This window comes from Amblyomma maculatum, chromosome 3, assembly GCF_055883805.1.
Source record: "Amblyomma maculatum isolate TAMU_Amacu chromosome 3, ASM5588380v1, whole genome shotgun sequence".
In the NCBI taxonomy this organism is placed as follows: domain Eukaryota; kingdom Metazoa; phylum Arthropoda; class Arachnida; order Ixodida; family Ixodidae; genus Amblyomma; species Amblyomma maculatum.
Genome location: NC_139346.1, coordinates 127220238 through 127244983, shown reverse-complemented (window position 1 = coordinate 127244983; position 24746 = coordinate 127220238). Strand labels below are relative to the sequence as shown.

The 24746-nt window shown below is 42.6% G+C and overlaps 1 protein-coding gene across 1 annotated transcript in view; it reads left to right on the top strand.

The window, feature by feature from the left end:
• The window catches only part of LOC146195977 (uncharacterized), a 126666-nt gene that overhangs the window by 84815 nt on the left and 17105 nt on the right, over positions 1 to 24746 (top strand). Inside the window, exons 25-32 of the mRNA XM_084596891.1 lie at positions 2567 to 2725; positions 5451 to 5585; positions 5985 to 6069; positions 11504 to 11589; positions 12962 to 13024; positions 15131 to 15223; positions 17811 to 17870; positions 24433 to 24524. Coding sequence (XP_084453017.1) covers positions 2567 to 2725; positions 5451 to 5585; positions 5985 to 6069; positions 11504 to 11589; positions 12962 to 13024; positions 15131 to 15223; positions 17811 to 17870; positions 24433 to 24524 — 773 coding nt within the window. The remainder of the gene's footprint in view (positions 1 to 2566; positions 2726 to 5450; positions 5586 to 5984; positions 6070 to 11503; positions 11590 to 12961; positions 13025 to 15130; positions 15224 to 17810; positions 17871 to 24432; positions 24525 to 24746) is intronic.

Sequence of the window (24746 nt, the reverse complement as noted above, 5' to 3'; positions counted from 1 at the left end):
CAAACTACAACTTATAAAGCAAGCCTTAGAGTGAGGAACCGCGCTAGGCCTTGCTCATGGACTATAATTTAGAGCTAACACGTATGGATACCCGGTAGGTGTACAGAGTCTGGAGCCCTAAATTGGACAGCTATGCTTTACCTGTCACGGTTGATTGTAACTTCTATTATGTAATATAACCTGTAATATAACCGGGATGGTAATTTTCACTCACTCGAACCACGCCTCGATTAAAATAGTGTAATGATACATAACTAGGCCCCTTAATTGGTGGGAAAAACAGAGTTTCTTACACTGCTAACTAGAGGGAAAGCTGAGGGCGCTGCACTTCAGCCCCCATGGACGCGCTAAGGATCATGGGCTGGTGTGCTACTTGGTGCGGGACAGCTGGTTTTTCTCGAGAGCGTGGAGTGGAGTTACTATTATGTTTCTTTTTCATAATCATCATCATCATTTCGAGGTGCGCACATAGACCGCAAAAGCCATAGCAGAGAAGGCACCAAAGCAGACGTCGCCAATAAAAGGCTCCTGTTTTCCGAAATGCCACTAAAAACTTCTTAAGCGCTTGCGCAACCATAAGTATTTCCAAAACATTTCTTTCTTTTGAAAGTATGCCTAATAAGTGCAAAATATTGTTATCTGTGCTGCTCAAAACTAAGCCAATAGGAGAAAGAGCCATCGCGTATATTGAATTAATTTCACATTGACATGCTGTTTCTCACTGTTTTTGCAATTTATAGTAAAAAAAATTTAATGTTAGGGCATTCTACACGACAGAACGACGTTTATCTTTGCATTAGTTTTGGCCAAAAGGTGTAGTTTTGCACTCGATAGCTCTCCTGGCATATGATACCTTGAGCGCCCATGGTGGCAGAACCGGTCGTCAGGAAGCTTCATGTAAACTCCCATAGATAGCAGCACAGCTTTCCCCCTAGGTAAAAGTAAGAAACTCTATGAGGCAAAACATGCGACCGCAGGTGTGGTTACAACAAGCCAAATAGAAAATAAATACCAAGTTTTTCTCTCTCGACGGCTAGCGATACCCTTCGAGACTGTTTCATAACCCTTTTTCTCTGAAGCGCACTGTCGCCCTCACCCCATCACCAGTGGCAGTGAATGCGAGTGACATCAATCAAGCGAAACAACAGCGCAGCGACAAGCGTTCCAGATTGCATTCGCTGCACTTAACTAGGGGAAACTGACGGTGATTGCAGGGTAATGACGGAGCTACGAAAGCGCTGTCCGGCATAATAATATGCCTTGTAACGTAACTCGCTCTACAATGGAGATATTTAGCATACCGGAGAACAATTAACGTCGACGTTTAACCGAAAGCCCGCTTTCACACACTATGGCATGAATGCGGCAAGGGTGTGACCATTGCGCGTACGCGACACGCAAAGTAAACCGGTATGCGTCTACCCTATAGCACGTATCTGCTGTGCTAAGCGCCTCCATAATGCAGTGCCTGCCGTGGCGCTTAAGTACCCGCCTTATGTCCCTCCTATCAGCTTGCAAGTCGCTATCCTGTGTAAACGAGAGCCGGTATACCGGGCTTCAAAGCTTCCACCCAGTATTATGCACCATTTCGGAATACATTCGCAGTTCTTCATTTATGGCTATATTATAATATTACAGATCCTTCCTAAATAGAACATTGGCTACATCGCCCTTAAGAAACCGTCGTATACTGCCAACATATCGTTAATTTATCTGATTTTAAGCAGTCGTAGGCATGCTGCTCCTTTATGCATTTCGCGCACGCAAACAATACGGCATTAGTCAATTGCTACAAGTTGTTAGGTCATGTTCAAGCACTGACACTCTCTAAGATTCTGGTTATCTCCACTCAGCTGCACTAGTTACAATGCTGTCAGCAATACACTCAAATAAATTGAAATTAAATATAGAAGCCGCAATATAGGCCCATTTACTGTTTTCGCTGCACCCAATATGCAATGTTCTTCTTCCTGATCATTAGGGTGCTAAAATGAAATGAAGGCAAACAGAAAGCGATGACGCTCCAGTAAAACGTAGGAACTGGCTTTCGTAGCTCCTGGGGGTACGTCGGGTGCTTACAAGCGCAATTTCTTCGCCACGCTTTTAACCGTTCCATCTGCTGCTCAACTACGACTGATATTTATTGTTTGCGTAAAACGGCAACATTTATATCTGATAAAAATACCTGTTTAAAAAAATCCTTACGTAGAGAGCGCCTTAATGATTATGTTTTACAGAGTATAAACCGATGTCTTCCTGTTGATAGCATAGTGTGCCCACATGACTTGTTGCATAACTATCTGTCTGATGAAACCACATTGTCTTGGCAATTTATGAAAACCCGCACTTTGGATTAAAACTCTGCAAACTAATTAGGCCTATGATGTTCGCTCTCTGAATATGTTTTAGTTGTAGTGCAGAATGAAACATTAACTTTTAAAATAGCACTGCATATTTAGTGCAGCTGAGATCACTTGACATTGTCCAGATTCACTACCATCAAGCTTCCTGCGTCCCTCTGAAGAGTTCCTTAAAATATTTCAGTGCCCTGTGGAATTCATTTCAGGGTCACAGAAATCCCACCTCTGGAGCGACCCTTATGGACAAAGCGATGATGTACAGCATTATGGGGCGGGACACCACCGAAGAGGTAAAACACGGAGTGAAGCGAGCCAGAACGATCGAAAAGAAGAAGCTCCCTGCGCAACTCTACTACACAGCGAAGGTGAGCCTCAAAACGTGCTACCGGCCTAAATATTTTCTTAGCTACAATTAACAAAATGAGTGATCTTCCTTTCATAAATCATTACCGTGTCAGTCGGTTACTCTCTCAATGCACCAAAATGTAGTGCTAAACATTAGTGTCTAATAAACGCTCGAAGCATGTAAATGTTTCTTGCAAAGTGGTCCTATGCGCACAACGATGCCTGCAGTATGTTTTCTTGCGCGCTGCTTTGTAATATACGAAAGTTATCCAAAGGTTAAAAAGTTCGCGTGGCACTCAATAATCAATATTTTCCTGCAAAGCTCATATATTTTAGTTTCCCCTGGATAAGAGTTTACTTGTCAATGCCCACTGTCTGGGGCTGCCTGCCATCAATGCTCCGAAAGGGCTGCTATACTGATTTAGGAATACCACAAGAGGCATAAAGTAGCAATGAATCGACAATTAATTGAAAAATTAGCTTGAGCAAGTGGGCTCCAAGAAATACCTGCTGTTTCCTCTTTTATTGTGTTTGAATGTCGCCCTTCATTGGTTAGTTAAGCAGTATAAGGAAGTATGCTCAGCAGTCATTCCAGCTTCCTGTGGCCAAGCTTTGATCCGCCCATGCGGTCACATTTTATATTGACACGGACTGCCATCCACAGCGGAATGTTCGAAATTTTACACTTCGCAGCATTTATCAAGAGCAGTCTGTCTCGCTATAACATCCCTTACATCATCTCCCACCCCCGTTGCCCCCAGAAAACTAACCGGTACATATTTTACTTTAGTTTCAAAGGACAGAAAATGAAGACATAATAGATGTGATGCCTAATTTTTTTACGAACATTTTCATTATTTAAAATAATACAAGCCGCTAATCTCACTACATTCTTGTGGGGAACCTACGTGCACTAAAATTGCTTTTTTCGACACGAGAAAAGGCGTTTCCGCAGAAAGCGACCCGGATGAAACGTAAATGACCAAAGTTCGGCTCCAAGATCTGCACTACGGAGGTTAGCATGCATGCAGTTATGAGAAGAATTCGTTTCTAGAGCAATCGTTAATGTCATCACCAATTTATTCAACAAATTTCATGCGCCGAATACCTCGGTGTCCCTCTGGCAACTTCCCTGAACAAATGGACGTGTCGTGCTGACTGTCTTGATAGAAACAGCTTGAGCTTTTTTATGTAGTTATGCAATTTAAAGGAACAATTAAGCTCTCTGTCTTTAATGTTTAAAGCGATACCAGTAATGGCTCGCGTTTGACAAGTCTCCTTGCATATCCTTTGCAAGTAGCCTCTCGAGTTCATCTCCAAATACGACTGTATAAAAGCAGAATGTGTGGGATACTATTTGTCGTACTGTAATATATGAAAGGCCATCAGGCATGGATATAATGCCCCGCTTAAAAATGCTGTGCGGACGTGCTTGTTTGGCCTATAGGGTAGCGTATCGGACTCATCATGCAAGGGTATTGGAGAAACTGATTCTGATTTTACCACCCATCTGAAAGAAAAGACATGAGTTGGCAGCTCCTGCCAAATAGGTCATGTCATATTGTCACGCGCCTTCAAGTCAGGCCAGCCAAAAATTACTATCTGCTGAACCATACTCGTGATTTTTCGCTCACAAAATGCACGATTCAAGTAGCGTAGCTTGCTGGGCCAGTTGGTGTATAGTTGAAGTGAAAAGTGTCCTCTTTTCGCTGCTTTAAACCTTCAACAATGCACAATTTTCTGAGGCACATAACGTTAACGTTTTAGCGTTAAAACAGCACTTCTGGTGCTTGGCATACTATGAATGTGCGATATCCGTGTAAAAGTTACCCTCAAGTTGATGTTTTAGCACATTCCGCCCTTATCTCTTCGCCATAGGCACAACGTGTACTATTGCGATGCCATCGAGGTGAAGTTCCCAAATTACCGAATCGCTCTGATGCATCTACCCGCCTGCGACCCGATATTACTAGTGTGGTCCTTTGGTTTCCTGGATCTGCATCCCTTAAGGCCATCGTGTCAAACTTTCATGCCATAGAGGAAAGTTGTCTCCTGGAATACCTTTAGTAACATTTTTATATTTTCTGTTAATCTATATATCAGCCCTTGTTTCTCAAAAAAGGAAATGATTTGGAGCGGCGAGCTTTTTGATTATCTCCGCAGCTGAGCTTCAATGACTGGGTATGATCAGAAGAATTGACACATGATTATGGGGGAAGCAGCTCCGCATTTTGCGCTTTGTCTATTACAATATGGCGCACAGGCGCCCTTGCTGACGTCAGTGAAATGCAAGGAAACATTAGCGACGCTATTCTAAGTAATTTGCAAACGTCTTTTTATGTTCCTATAGCCTCATGGAAATAAAGTACGCTTAGGAGAACACCGCTGTTCACTCCCTTCAAGAATGATTGGGCATAAATTATTTCATAAGGCATGAACCGCGCCTCCAGTCAACCATGGTTTCAGGATATTGTAGCACATTTGTGCATTTTGCTTCGTGGTTTCGGACTAGCTACCGGTTTTGCGACCAAACGGCTCTACTGTACACTCTACTTTCTTACAGATGCTTCTTATAGTTGGTCAAGAATGATTGTGCATAAATTATTTCATAAGGCATGAACCGCGCCTCCAGTCAACCATGGTTTCAGGATATTGTAGCACATTTGTGCATTTTGCTTCGCGGTTTCGGACTACCTACCGGTTTTGTGACCAAACGGCTCTACTGTACACTCTACTTTCTTACAGATGCTTCTTACAGTTGGTAAAGGTTTGCAAGACGTTGCTGAAAAGGCAGCCGACCTCCGGCTATGTGTAGACGAAACGGCTACGTCAACTGAGATATATGAATACATCGCCGCCAACTTCTCTCAACTGAAGGAAGTAAGAACCTCAGTAAATTTATTCATTTGGATGGAGTTTAACCTTAAAAAAAAGCACAACTTTCAACGGAGGATAAAGAGCTGCGTGGACCCCAATCATGTAAAGTGTTTGCTCAGGCACAGGTTTACATGCTAGCGAATGGTTTCATAAATTTGGAAAAACATCGACTAAATCAATGTAGCATACTTCTGTAGGTCAGAGCTCTAACTAAATATGTACTATTAAAAATTAGAAAACGTATCAAATGGCTGAAGTCAGCACTTAACAGCGCAGGTGTTAGCCTTGAATTCTGAGTGTTCTTCTTTTGTAAACATAAATCCTTTGTTCAGCTAGTGCGCATAGCTGTAGTCATCTTTGCTCGTTTGCTGGAATTGAGATCTTTTCTGATGTTCCTTTCAGCCTGCAGAACACCTCATTTCTGCTGCAATATCATCTTCAATCTACAATCTCATCTTACTTCAAGTCTTTGCAAAGGCCAGCGGAGGTTTGTGCTGCCCACAATGACGTTCCTTCTTTTTCGGCCATAATTTATATCATGAACCCTGTGCTTAAATATTCACAGCGGAGGAAAGCTATCGAATGACGAAAGCAACTTCGGTCGTTTAAAGAAGTGATATACACATGCCTCATTAGTTGATACGTTACACGCACCTCATCTAGTTTTGCTCTCTTTTCGTTCAAGTATATTCTTTATTCTTTGGTATTTAATGTTGCGATTATTTTAAATGAGACAGCACTCCTACAAGTTTAAGAGAATATCGAATGCCAATTGATGTTAATTGGTAATTAATTGTCTGCTTTTCGAGCTTTGTGGTGCTGCCGTATATTTCGTGACTTGTCTATTTCCCACGTGTCACATGTTCGCGGAAACCGTGTAAAAGTCCCAGCACATCTATTTTATTATTATATGGGTGCTCGCAAAATTGTTTGGCATTTGTCGTCGCAACTCGTTCATAGTGAGATGATTATTTTGGCCACGTAAGGTACTCAGCTGCCTTCAGGGGGCCAACATGAAGCTTAGCCGAGGTTAGGAATGAGGCGTCTAGAAATTGTACGCGAGAAAGACTACGTAACAAAGTTTTCGTAATGAACCCGAATTTTAGGAAAAAAGAAAGATACAGAAAAAGGATGTCAATGTCATTGCGAAATACTGAATTTGATTTTTCATTATCAACATCGGCATGAGACTCAATCATTTTGCTTGCTTAGAAGTTGACTTCAGGTTGACGTTGTTTTAAGTTATGATTGGGGCTAGCCTTGGTCGCCTGCAATGTCTATATCGTACCGAGGTTTACACGTTATTGAAGCTCGAGAACGTCCGGCATAAAATTGGGGCTAAAGATATCTACGTCATCACGAATACAATAATTCACAATAGGCATCGACTGATAATAGGTGCATGAGAAGAAAGTTAGAAATCACATCCTACACCAAGTTTTCTGTGGACACAATATATGCTTGCAAGGAATAGAGTGAGAAAACTCAAGAACAAAATCTCAGCGCACGCAATTTTATGTAAACAGCTAAGACTCGCTAATTTCTCTGTAAATAATCATGTCTCGCGGTTAGTATGAGTCAGAATTTAGAGGCCCTCGAAACGACAATGACAAATCAGTTCATACCGAACAATAGTTCGTTCATATTTTCTGCATGCAATTGGCTGCCAGCCTTGTTATTCCCTACAGAAAGACCCAGAATTGCGTTCCGTCTTTGTTCCCATCATAAGAGCTATACGGCTTGTCACATGTGCATTCACCGTCGCGCCATTGGAGTATATGGGGCTCTGTAAAACATGTGCAGGCAAAGTTTAACTCATTTTGCACCATGTATTCTAGCAAGAAACCTTTGTCGACGCAGTTCTCGAATCGCACTGTCCAATCAGCCTGTGCATATTGCATTACGAAAGATAGTCGGTCGATCCATCAGTGGCGTTGAAAATCCCAGAACTACTCAAGCTATGAGAGACGCCATAATCGAAGGCTCCAGAAAATTCGGCCAACTGGATGGTGGCGATGGCACCATAAAGTGCACCGACACCTTTAGTCTCACCTGCAATGAAAAACCGCAATAACCACAAGGATTGAACGCGCGTTCTTAGTTTCATCATTCGAGCACTATATCCGCTTAGCCATCACGGCGAGGAGGAACAGAAAAAAGGGTCCGTTTTAAAAATTTGCTGTTAACAACTCGAACAACTCCGCACACAAGCCACAAGTTTAAGGCATGAGTCGCGCTTCTCTCGTGATAGAGCCCTGTGATCGTACGTCTTACTGCCAATAATCATCATGGCGGTAAAATCCTCGGCCAATGTTTTGCTTACTTAATTCCAATAAAACAGGTCACAAAGTTGATATAAAGTTTAAAAATTATAGAAAGAAAAGTAAGCGATGGCTGCAATGCTGAGATAGACAGGGCAGAAATAATTAGGAAACAAACGCGAGATATCGTTTTCTACCCAACAATGTAAACAAAAAAATAGGCACGGGCACAGCTTGGAGCGGGAAGAGAAGACCACGTATTGTCGTTAAGTGCAATGGAATGAATCCTAAGAGGAATCAGTAACAAGAGTGGCGGCAGAATGTAAAGTGGACGGATAATATTTGAATGCTTTCGGTAGCAGGGTGGTCATAGCTGTGACAGGTCCCCGTTAATTGAACATAATGAGAGAGGAGCAGGGGAACATTTTTTACGTACTTTTCTTGCCATCCTGATGACGCCCACCGTCCGGGGCTCTATATGCCGCTGCGGTTCTTCAGTCCCACCAGAGCAGCTGTCGCTGGTATTTTGCGTTGTTGCTGGCCAGCGTGGTCTCAGGAACAAATTTGCAAAATCAATTCATTGGCCACGGCTATATGGCCATACTTATTTTCTTTGCCCGCTCGATCCCCATGCTTTAACCTCACAATGAGTCTGCTCTGGCTGACGACAATCATAATGAGCACAATGGGCCATATAAAATTTCATTAGAAGTTTTGCTTCCTGAAAAAGAAATATGGCTGCACGAACAAAAAAGGTAATGTCGCTGTCTGATCATATGCGCCCGCGTTAGGAAAATATATAGAGTAGTGTACAATGCTCGAAATGTACTTGCCTATTAAACGTTCTTTGCTTGAGGATAAGCCAAACGAAATTGGTTGAAAATTAAGCAAACTCTTCTCTGGCTCCTTGTAGATTTATTGTGGCAGTGCTGACTGACGTCCCTCCCCTGAGCTTTAGTGTTTTACATTTGGTAACGATGTACTTTCGCACCCAATCCCGTTTAGTAAAGGGAGATTTGCAATAACAGCTTAATAAAAGTATACCGGTGCCACATATGCTCTACATGACAAAAAAGAATAAATCGACGCTCTACTGGTATTACTTAAAGCAGTCTGGCCAGGAAAGGAACGTGAACAGCTGAGCTGATTCCGCTGAAGACGTGATATTGCACGCACGCACCCAGTTCTCATATAGCGTATGCCTGAGAGGCTGTTTACATTCATTGCTAAGAAGTAATCAGAACATGAATTCAGGCTAAATTGTTTTAGATGTACCGATAGACAGATCCGTGACCCAATATCAATACCAAGATAATCATGACATTAAACTATATAGAGTGTTTCAAGTTAGCCTAGCATTACCGATCTAAATTATGGGCTTTTGTTATAGATAGATAGATGGATTTATTGAAAGGAAAAGCAGAGAGGTTGGCCGGAATAATTCAAATATGGCCTACTACTATACACTGAGGAAGGGGAAGGGGAGAAGAAAGAAGATCATGATGGGTGACGATGTGGGAGAAGGCATATGAAATATATATGAAATAACAGGCGCAGTAGCTTGCCTCACAAGCGCGAATCAAGCCCGCTGGCGAACAAAAAACGGCAAAGAGCACGTACTGCCTGGCACCCTTCCACTTGTCCTACCAAGCGCCCAGCAGCAGTTCCTCCGACAAAGGCCTCTTGTCCAAACGCTTCAAGGAAGCAGCTAGCACACGTCTTTTGCCCGCATACACTGGTCACAACAACAATATATGGTCCACAGTCTCTGGGATGCCACAAGTTGAGCATTCTAGAGACATGGATATTCGCTCTTCTACCCCACTATATATATATATATATATACCGGGTGTCCCAGTTAACTTGAACCAAGGGTTACAAAATAATATATTAGAGGTAGGTCAGTGAAACCAATTGCATACAACTGCCAGCCTGTTTGCGCACTACAGGCAATTTTTTGTTTTGGAATTACTTAATTAGCTAATTACGTTAATTTTTCTAATTCATTAAATATCGACTTTAGACCAAAAATGTGAATTGGAAAGTTGTAGAGCACCTTCAGAAACCCCCATTCCATTATTTGCGATAAAGAAAGTCTCACGTGTATCTTTTTTTTCCGAGCTCAGAAGAAAGACCGCGAAATACAAATAATACCACGTGACTAGCGCATTTGTGCGCCGCGATTGTCGTGCTCTCAGTCGTGGTTTGAGCGAACGAAATCAGCTGCGGCCGTTACCCGATGGTCCCTTTGCAGAGGCAGGCAGAAATGTTGGCGATGGTTCGAGCGAGCTCGAGCTCGCCCGTCGCCACCGCGATTTTGGCCAGGCTTGCGCACCGCAGCAGCCTACATCACGACAGGCGGATGGCGATAAAGAACCGGCAAATGAAGGTGCAGCGCTAATTTTAGTCGAGTCACATGATGTCATCTCGCCCCGTTACTCAAGTCTGCATGCCCAGATTCAGTGGCTGATACCTTATCGCTCATCCGTTTGTCGTGACGTTCGCTGATGGGAGAGAAGGAGGCCTTGTTATAATCTCGGTGGTGTCGGCTCGCCGCTCTCGCTGCTACTGCACCGTCACGTGGGCCGGCTGTCTGACGCGGGCGAAGAAGCCATCGCAGGCATATCGGCCTGCCGCTTTAACGGGGCCAAGAAGACATGGCCGCAGCTAATTTCGTTCGCTCGAACCACGACTGAGAGCACCACAATCGCGGCGCACAAATTCACTAGTCACGTGGTATTTTTTGTATTTCGCGGGCTTTCTTCTGAGCCCGGAAAAAAAGATACACGTGAGACTTTCTTTGTCGCAATTAATAAAATGGGGGTTTCTGAAGGTGCTCTACAACTTTTCAATTCACATTTTTGGTCTAAAGTCGATATTTATTAAATTAGAAAAATTAACATAATTAGCTAATTAAGTAACTGCAAAACAAAAAATTGCCTGTAGTGCGCAAGGAGGCTGGCAGTTGTATGCAATTGGTTTCACTGACCTACTTCAAATGTATTATTTTGTAACCCTTGGTTCAAGTTAGCTGGGACACCCGGTATATATATATATATATATATATATATATATATTAGTGTGGTAGAATGCATCCACAAAATCAAAATGTTTGATAAGGTGCATCTCTGAACAAAGCCGAAAGAAGGTAACAACAGATTTAGTCCAATCAAAAACCTGCTCAGGGTCAAAATGTTTTTGGCGGCTTCAGAACAGTGAGTGGTAACGAGAAAACACCATGCTTTAGAGAAATAACTCATAACCGCATAAAGGGATCTGGAGGAAGGAATGGGATTTGACCCTATATGCTTCTACAGGCCTAGCGAAATGCCTCAGAATGTCTTAAGAAAATTATGTTAGCTGGAAGAGCCGCTTGTATATTGCATGCAGGTGAGAAATCTGCAATGCTGCGGTCTTAGCAGTGGGCGTCATTTTACTATACGGTTTGCACATAGCAGAAGTCACGATTTCAAATAATCACGCTCTTCAACGGAGTAGGACCCCCAAGTATAAATATACCAGTTAGTAAAAATCACAGATACACGCTGGTGTTGGAAAGCCGCAAGAGTCTAAACGTGCTCCCTGATATGTAGCATTAGCATCCGAAACCAACCATATTTGCTTTTGTGCTAAATATTTGCATATGTGGGCTGTTTTCAGAAGTCAACAATGAAGTATTCAGTGTGCTGTCCAAGATTCTACAGAACAGCGAAGTGGAGAGTGCACAGGTGCCTCAAATGATTCAGGTGAAATACATAGTTTGTCCATTGTTCATTTCACAATGCTCAGTAGTGAAAGAAATTAGTAGTGATGCATTAGCAAATAGACTTTGTTCTAATAATATATTCCTTCTGCTTAGAGCCGCTGAGAAGATATTTTTGGTTATAATTATTCCATAACTTCCACTCCAGTGCATTAAAATGGCTACAAAGAAGAGCCGTCCATTGTTCTGCCAGAACTTTCTCACTTTCGCGTTACAGATTCCTTATCTAGCACTTTAAGATCTACTAGACGGTCTTATTAGAATATTTGGTAGTGCGATCGGGCCATAGATCCACTCACGGGTGAGGAGAAAATGATCATTATATTGGTGTGACTACCCTTTGCTGCATACTAAAGGGTAACTTCTTTATTACAGGCCAAGCCCAACTTCGCGTATTCCAATCCACATGGGCGTATACTGTGAACACGTTTAGTCCCATTTTGCGCGCAAGAGTTGTTTAGTATATGAGCGTACGATATGAAAAAAGGTTGTGTTAGCTATTTTGTGTTAGCCGACGGGAGATGGATAGCTCGACGTGTGTAGAGGTGTGAACTGAGCAATATGACGAATCCTGCATTTGCCTTATATCTTCAAACAATACATTGTGAGTGTTTAATTTTTGTTCATGCTCTTTGCACTTTATGGAAAGTTTTCCACTAAATGGCAATATGGCTACGTTAGCGAAAAGACGTGTAAAGTGCCGCTAACGCCGAAAGCCGGGGTCGGCGTTGTCGAAGGACGCCCGGTCCGAGCGCGCGTGGCTGGAAGGGGGGGAGGGGGGGTGCTAATCACCTGCACAGCAGGTGATTAGACAGCCGACAGACAAAGACTAGACAGACAAAGAGTATACAAGTATGTTAGACATCACCTGCACAGCAGGTGATGTCTAACATACTAGTGCTGAAAGTCAATCACCCATCTTCTCACCGGTTCCTGCCGGTTGTGAGATTTCGCTTAAAGGCTTAAGATAGGTTGATGATTTAGTAATATTATTTATACCTGCAGAATAAAGCGTTCTAATTTCTTATTGCCTTAAATTGCAGTTTTTTTAGAGTAGATGTTTTTAGAGTTTAGTAGAGTAGAGTAGTTGAGGTAGATTTTGTTTTTTCTTTTCTAAAACAGACTGGAATGGGGCACATAAAATAAAGTTTATCATTAAATATCACTACTGTTTATTAAAGTAATAAAGCGTTGTTGCTTCTTATAAAAATATAGTCTGGAACGAAATGCGAAAAAAGTAAATATTTTATTGCCTTATTTAGTCGCTTGTGATAACGAAAGCTCAAGAATTTCAACTAACTTCAAGCCCAAAGGAGCGACGTATTTTGTATGTTTGTTTTCCTTTTGAATCGCAGGAGCTCGGTTCTTTGTTGAGAAAATGCCCTGAGAAAGACCAATTTCTAAGCATGAGCAATGAGGTAAGCTACTGGTTCACTCTATTAATTAGCTAATCTCTGCGCAGGTGACGGTAAATGAGAGAAACCTCGTCGCAGACAATGTGATAAACATTGTCCAATATGTTAATTTAAAAGGCCCTCATGCTGATGGCAGAGACACACTTTCCACTCCTGTTTAGACAATCTTGTGATAAATATAATGGGAAATATTTACGTCTGTTACCTACACCATTATTCTCAGCGTAACTATTACATTAGGGCATCGTTACGACAGGTATACAAGAAATGTCGTTTCAATCGCTGAAAAAGGCACATTATACTGTTAACGTCTCAGCTGCGCATTGTCAGCTGCGCATTGTTTTAAAAAGACGGGCATATAAAACGTTCATCTTTGCATCGCCACCGCGATTATATTTTCGAAATATCTTTTGCGATTTGCTTTGATGGGTGATTAGAGGGATACAAAATCACAAATCACGCGACCACACCCAAAGTTTGCTGCAAATGAATGGTGTGTTCCCATTCTCGTGATAGAATCTGTTAGCTTTTAGGCGTGAGCATTGTTATATAACTCAAAGCAAAAGTTCAGTGTTCAAAGCAGGGCATATGTGTTATTTATAAAAACCCGCGTTCTGCACAGTACTGAATAATAATTGATTTCAGGCTGTCCGTAACGTAGAAACATTATTCACCGAAATTATTCCAAAGTTGTATTTGTGGAGAAGTACTCCTTGAGAAGCTCAGTCATTGGCTATATGTCACGTAATGGTGACCAGCACCGTAGCCACAAAAGAGAACAATGCCGCTGCACTTGAATTAACTCTTTATTGGGCTAACTTGCGCCCGCAAAAGAACTTGTCCTCTTTCCTTTGCCGCCTCGCCTAGCATATGAATAGGAACTGCGAAAAGTTCCCCTCTCCACGTTTAAGTAAGAGTATGAAGCTGAAGAGAAGAGGGTGGTAGAAGAGAGAGAGAGAGAACAACTTTTATTTAAAATGCCTGCAGAATCGGTTAGGCTCCCTCCAAGCAGGGAGGACAAGCTTTTACCGCGACGCGGCCACTACGTAGGGTGGTAGAAGCTGAGAAGCGATGGGTGGCGTAGTTGCTTCGGCGTCCGCTACAGCAGCAGGAGGTGTCTCAAACTAACCGCCCGACAGCCGACTTTCTGAAACGTGTGAGCTTTAAATGGTGCACCCAGATCACGCTGCTCCCAGTCAGGTGCGGCTTGGATGAAGCGGGGCTTTATATCTATAAATCTATGGCGCTTTCATGCATATGTGGTAGCTTATGATGCATATGAAGGAACCCCACAGCGACAGACACAAATAAAAGCACAGCGATTGTTATAGTTTTGAACGATGTGAAAAATTAATGTTTTCATGAAGATAATTGTGCACAAAAAAAAACCATAAACTACATGCCGCCTGTGGGCGCCAAACTCATAACCTCTAAATTTGTACGCTAGAATGAATCTGAAAAGGAGACGAAGATGGCAGCCATTACGCAGTTATTGAACAATTTGCGCTCGAATATCTTCGCGCACAATTAAAATACGGCTACATAGCAGGAACGCCGCACACGATTACGTCAACGAAGCACACCTGTGGTGCCGGAAGATATCATACAGGCTAGTCCTTTATAACAATCATAAAATGAGAAATGACTCGCTCCCAGGTAACGAAATAGTTATACTGGATAAAATAGATAGGGTTGCACATGTATAGACACATGGCGATCTGAGGTTTCTCGCCTAAGAATACTGCCAATCTGAACTATCGAAACAGTTGTGCTCAATTTCCCCATTACTGAGTTTCATAATCGCAGCCCAGTTTGTTTAGTGTTCAAATATTGCTAGCGCCAAAACTGCATTTACAAGCTACTATTGAAAGCAAATTAATTACCGCCTGTAGCGAGGAAATATCTGTATCTAGTTTATTCCTATTTAAACATATTTTAAACAACGAGCTGTAATATACTGTAGCTTGTTCAAGAGAGTGTGTCCTAGATGGCAGTCGTCTGTTTGTAATAGACAGTAGGTAATGTATGTCATAATCCTTCTTGAATGTGTTGTGCAAGGATTCCTCATAAGGCTCAATAAATACTTCTATACTATTTTGGTTTCAACAGGAGGCGTCGCAATGGCTTTCGACTATTGAAAACGACTGTGGAAAGAAGTTCCGAGAGTTCATCAGGAAGCACGGCCACCGCTCAGTTAAAGAGGTAATTATCCTTGATAATCTTTAATATTGTTGCATCAGAATTCCCGCGACATTTATGTGGGACGGGAAGTCCTGATTAAGAGCCCTCACATACTAACTGGATAAGTCAGAATAAGAGACACTTAGGCAGTGTTGCACGTATAAAATGTCTGGAAGCTAATCTTAGCTCTGACGCACGATGCTGACGATAGCGGCCATCATTATGTTCCAGCACAAAATAAATATTGATTTATAATTGCTGGTATAAAAAATGCCAAGTAATAAATTTTATGCCATTAAATGCGAGCTATGCGAAATACAATAGAGGCATGAAACAAGCGAACGAAACGTGCGCCAATCAAATAATAAATAACTTTGATATGCGCGTAGACTGAAGTTGATGGTAGAAGTTTCACCTTCTAACTTCGGATGTGAATGGTTTATAATGTCCTTTTTTTTTTGGACCAACTGCGTTCCCCTTATTGCAATCATAATTATTTGCGTAATCAGAAATAAATGGTTCAGTATAAAGAACGCGGACTGATAAAGCAAGGAATAAACACCCTACCATATTGTAATCATGAGCCCACATGCTATTCAGGCTTCATTTCCATTCGCGGCAGTGATACAAAAGCAGGGCAATGGGCTAAGTTATCAAAATAAAGCACTGAACAAGGACAGTGTTAAAAGTCATGAGAACGACTTGACGTAAGTCCTTGTAATTCATAATTTGCTATTCACGCAATTATTTATTTATTTATTTAAATAAATAAATAAATAAATATGGCTTATAAATAAGTGTTTCGTGAAATGGGAAAGCACACGTGGTATTGCAAGGAAATACTTGAGAAATGCTTCGTATTTAGCTTGTTCAATGGGGAATGAGTGTTGATTCTTAAAAAATCGCTCACAGTGCTCGGATGTGCCCCAGGTACATTTCATAATCCCGTATCACGGGTGCGACCTTAAATAATTTTGTCTTAGATCAGCGATTGACTCTATGAGGTTCTCAGTGAATTTGTAGACAAGTTATGTAGCATACAAATACCTTTTATATAAAAATACACAAATATGAGAAGTAACCTTAAAAATAAGCCAAGAGATGGGAAGCATTGTGAAGCATTCGCGATGCTACTCAACGTTGTTCGTTTTTTTTTTTTCGAGAATGGGGGATTTCAAAAGCTGGTGACGCCTATTCGGTTTGTAATGATGCTGTTGAATTGGTTGGGCAGAATTTTATCATTTCACGACATATATGCATGAACCTATATATGAAAGTTCCCTGCTTGGGTGGCTCAGGGGTTGTGGCGCTCCATTGCTGAAACCAAAGACAAAGGTTTACCCCGGTGATGGGCGCTTTTCGATGGAGGCGTAAAGCAAGGCACATATCTGCTCCGCGATATGAGCGCACGTTAAAGAACCTTTAGAAGGTCGAAATTTCTCGAGCTTTCCGGCGCCTCGCACATCTTGAACCGTTTGTGAAGTAAAACCCCAAATTCAAACCGACAAAATAGAAAATGTGCAAAGATGCTTCTTTCTGCTACCGTTGAGTTCATAAGCAGTGTATATGATAGCAAAATATTGAGTTTTTTTTTTGCACTGGGTAGTTTGTTATTGTCACAATTGAAGCAGTTCATACACCGTCCAAGAAAATATAATATTCTGAAACTCAAGGAAGAATAATTACGCTTATTAAACACATCCTGTGTAAATTTTGATATTTTCAGTGATTTATTTATTTTTCCGATAGCTGCATACAATCGTTCAGAACAATGTTCTCAGTTATTTGCTGAAAGTTAGGTAGTAAAAGGGGGAAAGGGGGAAAGCAGCTGGAGAGGATCAGATAACTACAGATTTGTTGAAGGATGGGGGATATCATGGTAGAAAAAATGGCCACCTTGTATACGCAAGGCCTGGTGTCATCGACGGAACGCAATCACCACAAGCATTTAGCAACTATGCAACACTAGGATCCGCACAAGTGCGGCCGATCAACTGGCTTGCGAACTTATTAAGCATGACCGCTGTCTAAGCGACCCTAAATTCTGCTGACAAGCAGATAAACCACCACACGGAAGGGTGATTTTCATCGATTACTATGCTCTAAGCAAGCGGAGTCGAAGCACATGTGCACATATGGTTACTAGCGGAATGCTTCATGGGACGATGTCGCTTCTGGTCTTGTGATTCACTCTGCTGCGCAGCTTGCCCCGAAAACCACGAGTGGTAGCACTGTAGGCCTAGTTGATGTTTAAATAGCCTTACGTTCAAATGCAACCTTAATTTAGTACATTGAATTAGCCGTTTATACATTTTGAACCAGAACACATACGCAACTGATCTCTGAATCCCCTTTCGACATGAGGATAAAACCGCACTTCTGTCACGTGCCGAACAAATATTCGAAAAGGAATAGAAAACCTGCCATTAAAATGTTGTTGGTTGCTTCTATAAGATCTGTATGAAAATTGGAACTTCTGTTTCTCTTTCTACAGCTGTTACAATCGGGATATGTTTGCATATAACGTAAAATGTCAATAGTAGGTACGAGCATCAAAATGTTCACAACGAATAACTGAGCTTCTAACAAGCATTGTGCTGAATTGCAGTTTGATGTCTACACCAAGCCCTGGGCAATGGACGCTTCCTCACTCGTGAAATCCTTGAAGGTAAGGAAGCCTTCTTGGTCTCTCCTAAAAAGTCGGGAAGTTATTGCGTTCGGGGAGAGGTAGGGCTCACCGTGGGGAAAACGATACCTAGGCGGAGCTTTCATATGTGTGTTATCCAACCATATAGCGCGCCCGCATCCCAAGGTGCTGGCCGCCTTCTGCATTGCTCTTTTCGTTGTGCCTTGACACTGTTTTTTAGGCAGCTGCTGCCGAATGTGCGTTCTGTTACTCGACGTGTATATCAGATATTGGGTAAGCTTCCCCGGATGCTAGTTACATTACTGAAACCCGCAAATGTCTAATATTGCAGTATATTGATATTATATTCATGCACAAAACAAATAGAGGCAATTGAATTTCGCCTTCTGCAACAGAGGGCAGAAATGACCCGTTTCCGCATAGTGCCCTTCGCTACACTGCTATACAAAAAGTTATCTCGGAGTTCTCGCACCTCACTCAGAACGCCAAAGTACAGCCTTCTATTTGTCCATAGTGGTCATAAATCTTTTAAAAATGAGCTTTTATTATGTGTAAATTGCCTCGAATTTGGAGTTTGGAGGTAAGAGAGCACAGGTCTGCATTTACTGATCCTTGTTTTCAGGCTCGGGCAAGATTGTATGAGCATTCTATAGAAGAAGCATCAAGCATCAATACATTAAGGATAACAGGTATTAACTGCTGGGCCAAGGCAAAGTGAATACGTGGTTGGGAAATTATTGTTTTTAGCCCCAAGATGCAAACCGATCGTGGCCCCAGTCGCACCTTTTTAATGAAAGAGAACGCAAGACGCCCATGCGATGTCGACCCACGTTAAACAAATTCAAGCGATCAAAATTGCTAGGGAGTCCGCATGGCTGATGTCACTTTTAAAGCATATGCAATACCACTAATCAACCGACCGAGCAAGTATTTTCGCTGCAACGGAAGAAAGCTTCAGAATAGCAATGAGACACTCGTGCAAACTGCATTACAATAAAGCGCCCTCGTATTTCGGCCCAGAACCTACACAAGGCCGCCGTGGCCTACATGTGTCCACAGCGCGTAAAGAAAGAGCACATTTCGAATTCAAAGAATTACTTTTCGAAAAAACCTCGCTTGTCTGTAAGTTTACTTCGCTTGTCAATTGTCTGTAACCTTATTGTTTTCACACGGCCAATCATTATTTTCCTACAGCTGCAAAATCCACACAAAGAACACTATTGTTTCGTTTATATTCAAACTGAAGTCCTTGGCGTTTCTCAGTATGACCAGTTACAAAGACGTGTTCATTACTAACAACCTTGTAATTCGTAACGAGAGCCTTTTTGCCGCACTATATAGGATGAAACTTACGTTGTTGAGTTGCGAGAGCAAGTAGTATACGCCCCACATAAAGCGGCGGACACGCCGCTGGTGGCGGAGTTACGCAGCCGTCGAGTCACATTGCACTGCTGCAGAAAACAAAAGAAAAAAACATCCACTGCCAATATACTAAGGGACATTCCCAGCAATAGAGTTTCCCTGGCTAAATGTTGGAATGCTTTAAAAATGCGCTGCAGATTGCATTTACTCGCCCCAGCTCATGGATAAATGCGACCGTGAGATCGTTTTAGTTCTTTTGGGTTGACAAGCCGCTTGGTATTCCTTTCATAGTTGACCCGAAAGCTCGTGGAAGAATGTCGGTGCGTCATCATGAAATTTCTGTCGATCCCTACCTTCGCTTTTAGGTACTGAAAACACTATATGTCGGTTACTTCGTAAACCTGCAATAGATCATTTATTCACCTCAATGATGCATGCTTTTGCGGCGCATAATTTTCAAATTCTTTCTAAAGTTGTGCGTGCAAAGTAAAGATGAATATTATCAGTGTCAGGAACAAGATTTTATTGAATTAAACACGGTATGTGTTCCTAGCGCGTGTCACATACATTTAATGACCTATAAGCGATTCTTGTTGAGAGACGCGTGTTGAACTATTTGGTCCTTTTACCTATGCTCGAGAGCTTTACGAAGTTTAGAATTTATCGGAACCTGTAAGCGCTCACTTATCGCGTTTCGCTCTTTCCTGACTGTACATGCTCTGAAACGTGTCATCGCGGCTATCTGAATCCGATCGTCCCGGCTAATCGAGTGGGGGATGAATAAGCATAACCTATTAAGATCAAAACGCGTTGTTAGACCACGTCCGCGACATGAATTCAGTAGGTATACATCTTTCCAGCTTGAACTAGCAAGCCTTCCCAACCTATGTGCGTGTGTCTGTCTCAAAACACAAACGTCTTCGGTTCGACTTGCATCCCTACTCAAAGCTGACTCAGGTTTGATTCCTGCTCAGTTATCTTCCTTCCGTTACGAATCTCCCTTGAGAAATATATCGCCAACCATACCATTTCAAACCACTCCTAAAATTTTCATCGGGATTTTTAGTTCACGGCCAACGACATCAATGATGACTCGGGATTTTCTGCGACACGGGACCCTTAGCGGACTTTCGGCTAATCATGTGATATACATATAAGAGAACGGTGCTGGCAAGGTGTAATTGCGCATAGCACAGACAATCTCATATATTAGGTCGTGGCGTGTCACCATGAGCCTATGAGAAAACAGCTTGCCAAGCAAAGCCATGCAAATAAAAAATAAAATCAAAACAGCGAATATTCTGTTGAAGTAAAGGATCATTCGATGCACCATCCCCATTATAAATTGGAGCTCAACATTGCCACTGGTTATTTAGCGCTTGCTAGTATGAAGCACCCGGAGTGGTTACACATTATATTTTCACCCAGCTCGCTGCATTCATATCAATGTGTTCGCTTCTACACAAACTAGCCTGTTAAAGTTTTGCTTCAGGCCGCCGCAGAAAAAACTCAGTTAAAGCTGAAAAAACAAGAACAAAAACCGCCGTCGCAAACGTCGGCAATTCTCGCAACGATGCAGGAGTAGTGGCGACTCGTATCTTCGAAAGACTTTTGAAAATACCCGCCAGCCGGCTTTCAGTGGTGCTCCTATAGGCGGTGCACAGGGCGTACAGGCCCGGGTAGCGATCAATAACAGGTGACCATAACAAGTGGCAAAAAAATTGTGTTGTGGTTGGGCCTAATATCCTCGCCTCAACTGTATGAATCTCGCTACAATTTATTATCAAAAACGGTTCGGGCACCCATGCATTAGTTTATTGATATTATCTCCCCCTCTAGGTTCAAGCCGTTTTATTTTAGTATAGAAACATACATTTTCTGTTTCGGTATTTTCGCTTTAATCGATCCACAGTGGTCCAAAACAGGAGGACTGCGACCCAAAAAGTCCCAGCACAGCTCAATTATTTATTATCAGTGCATTTATCAGGGCCAGTTTCGATTTCGATCTCTCCGGGCACGAGCGCGCGATGACGTCAAAGTTACGAGAACGCCACACGAGCGCCCCCTACTGGCAAAGTTGGTGGTCCCGTAAACACAAAATCTGATGACGAATTCGGGCCGCGTTTTCTGTCTGCTTGTGGTCGCACGTGCAAGAAAATAGAGTCGAGCAGAGCTTCAGCGTAGCATAATTAGTACTGCGACATTGTTTCGCCCGATAGCGCGGACGTCATGCAGACGTTACTGACATTGCCCGGCACTTTGATCCCTACCCGCTCGCCTGCGACTGAAGCGATGAAGCAGGAATCAGCAGCAGCCACGAACGCTTGGTGGGTTGAAGCGCTGCGGCGCAGGAAATGTCAACTGGTAGGAATGTTGACCAAAGAAACTGATTAGCATGAAGATGCTGCTTTATCAGTCTGGTTGGCCAGCGTTGTGAGCCAAGCTGGCATTCCAAATAAATGTTTTAGGAATGATGCGATCAGCCACCGTAACCCGTAAGCTTTCCCGATGGCTCCCGTGCCCACGCCTGCTCACGCGCCGATTGGTCCCGACGTGACGGGCCTGCGTTCCGCCGTCCAAGCATGTGGCGCCATCTGGCGCAGTCAAGGCAATCTGGGTTTGTAAAAGCATGGCCTCCGAGATCACTTCTGCGCGGGGGTGATCTTAGAGGTCATAATAAAGGCGTGGCCGCCGCGATCGGCTCCCAAGTCATAGCAGCCTCATAGCATCCGCTATCGGTAATTTAGTTATCGCGGATCGCTGTTCATTCGCTTGCATAACTATTTGTACAAAGGACTATCAGTCATGATTAAATTGCGAGGATTGTTCGGCCAATACTGAAGTCCTGGTAGAAATAATTAGTGATACAAGCGAACTTTTATTTCCTACAGCTGCTGCCCGGTGCGACGCACCTGACGTCTGCTAGCTCCGCTGCTGAAGGCGTCGTGCAAAGCAAGAAAATATTTTACGAGATGGACCTGCCAGTAAAGCGGCGCTAAATTCCGACTTTTATTACAGTGTTAGCCAGTTGGCCCGTTCCGATGCGCCGTTCGCCGGCGCTTCGATGTGAAACCAGCTAGGGTTAGCGACGTCTAGGGTAGGCGGGGAGCGGCGCAGTTCGTTTCCGGCGCGCCATCGAGAGGCATCATTGCCGAAAGCCCTGCACTTGTGCAGGCATGCTGTGGGGCCCGAGTATAGCAGACAGTCTACGTACTCCGCTGAGGTAATTGTAACATGCACCAACGAAGAAGCCATCGAGTAAAGCGAGAAGAAGCGTATTACTTTCCCAGGCCACAGCCGGTACCGACGGCGGCGCCACCGCTGTTCGAGTCCGGCCATATGTCGTCACTGCTATTTGCTTTGCCGACTCCACGTCACAGTTGTTTGATGACGTCATGTTGTTTACCTATGTACACGTTTTTGTCACAGAAATGTCGCTGCCGATGGGTTTTGAAAAACGGAGTATTTGCCTGGCTTGTTTTTAAAATCAAATTAAAATATCTTCGCGGCAACGTGCAAGGTCGGGATTGCTTGAGGGGCATCTCTGTGTAACCAGGAAAGAAATCGTATTCCTTCCGACGCTTCAAAAATTGGTGTCTATACTCCTTTAATAAAATTTTAGGCTTTGTTTTTAACATACATATGCTACTGGATCAATGCAGACAAGAACTAATGTTTTTCTTGGTGGTCCTATTATCTCAGGATAATATTGGACAGCCGGAACACCTCAGTCGCCTATATTCAAAACTATCGGTAGAGATCTGGAGAAGAGCCTCCAGCTGTCTAACCGTTGGGCGTCTGCATGACGTTTGAAGGACGGCCGCTCATTGATCGTCATCAATATATAAGAAGATCAAAGTGATGAAAATTTTAACGGTACATTTGGCCGCATTTTATGAAGCATAGACTATTAATGCACGAGAAAAAAACGAGACAAAAAGTTTGCTCGCAGCTTATAAATCCATAATTTTGTTTACCTGTGCGGACAACTGAAGAATGTACACAGGGAAGAGTCGCTAAAATAGAAAGAAAATAGCAACAGCATTTACAATGTCGGATCTCGGAGCAAAAACAAGTGCTTCGGGCAGTCACAAAGCAGTATGAAAATGAATTGCTGGTAAAATGAACTTTATGAAAAAGCTATTTTAGGGCAACAAAACTTGACGCTTTCTTACGAACGTTCATAAATCATTCCACAGTTTTATGTCATGAAAACCAGCAGTTTAATATCCGTGAGGTGCGTTTTAGGAAATATACAATGTCACTCTGGATGTGAAGGATGTTTATAGAAAAACTACAGTACGATGGCTTTCAAAGAAGCCTGATATTAAATTTTAAACCGCACAATTTTGATTATGTATAAATGGCATCGATGAAAATTAAAAACACGGCATCAATATAGGATAGAATAGCCGAGGAGACATGAAAGAATGCATGCCGGGATATAATAACTGGCTTTATGAAAGCGTCAAGTACTTTGAGTAGCTTTCTTTTTCTTTTATTCACATATTGACTGAGCTTTTCTTAAACGCCTAGGAATGTTCATCATCAAGCATAATGAGATCATTGTACATGCAAATTGGTGTACTCTACAATACCTCAGTGGGCTGCAAAGATTTCATACTGCAGCCGGATTATGCATGTGTCTAATATCTCTAATGAACATTTCGCTGCGAGCAGCGAGCATGTCTGTAGTACAGCTGAACAAGTTCAGCTGCACACATTTTTTCTACATATGTTAAGTGAGTGACCCGTTCAGATAAATTCACTCTTGCTCAGGTGTGGTAATTGGCCTCAGTCTGGGCAATAACCGCATTGTTGGGCCGTTAGTGAATTCGTCCACCTTCTCATGACGTTGTTTTCTGGTCTGTGATATACATAGTTGGCAGAATAATGGCTTCCGTTTCGGAGTAGACATGTTCCAACTTGACCTCCTGGACAAAAATGCAAAAAGATGTAGTAAAATGAGCCTCAAGCAGGCGACGCTTCTTAAATATTGGGGGATTGACACTCATTTTGTGCGGCGGGGAAATAATAAAAACAGTAGTCAGACCTTTTGCTACAAGGTGATGGTCCAGATATGTGTCTGCAGAATTAGTCGTTAGTGTAAACGCTGGAATATTGTGTCAAAAGGGCATATAAAAAAATTACGAAAATTTGTAGTGCGTGGTAGAAACTCTTAGAAAGGTAAGTAACAAAAGGAGCCTTTTTTGCCTTCTAGGCTGCTGCCAGGGCCCCGGACACTGAAGAAAAAAGCACAACTGTCTCGTGGGAGATCCAAAATATTCCTTACAGGCTAACAATGTTGCAAAGGTAGGTCTGTATACCGCAGTATTCACTCAGGTTCAAAGCTCAAAAAGCAAGCGCAGCGTCTGGCGCATAAGCGGTGAAGAACACCAAACCCAGTAGACAGAAAGTAAAAAGTCGTCTACACTCTTACGTATAGAAATGCTGTAGCGTTCCAGAAATTTAAAGAAGTCAAATCAGAAGGACGCTTAATATCACCCTTTAAAGCATGCATGATAAAAGCATTAA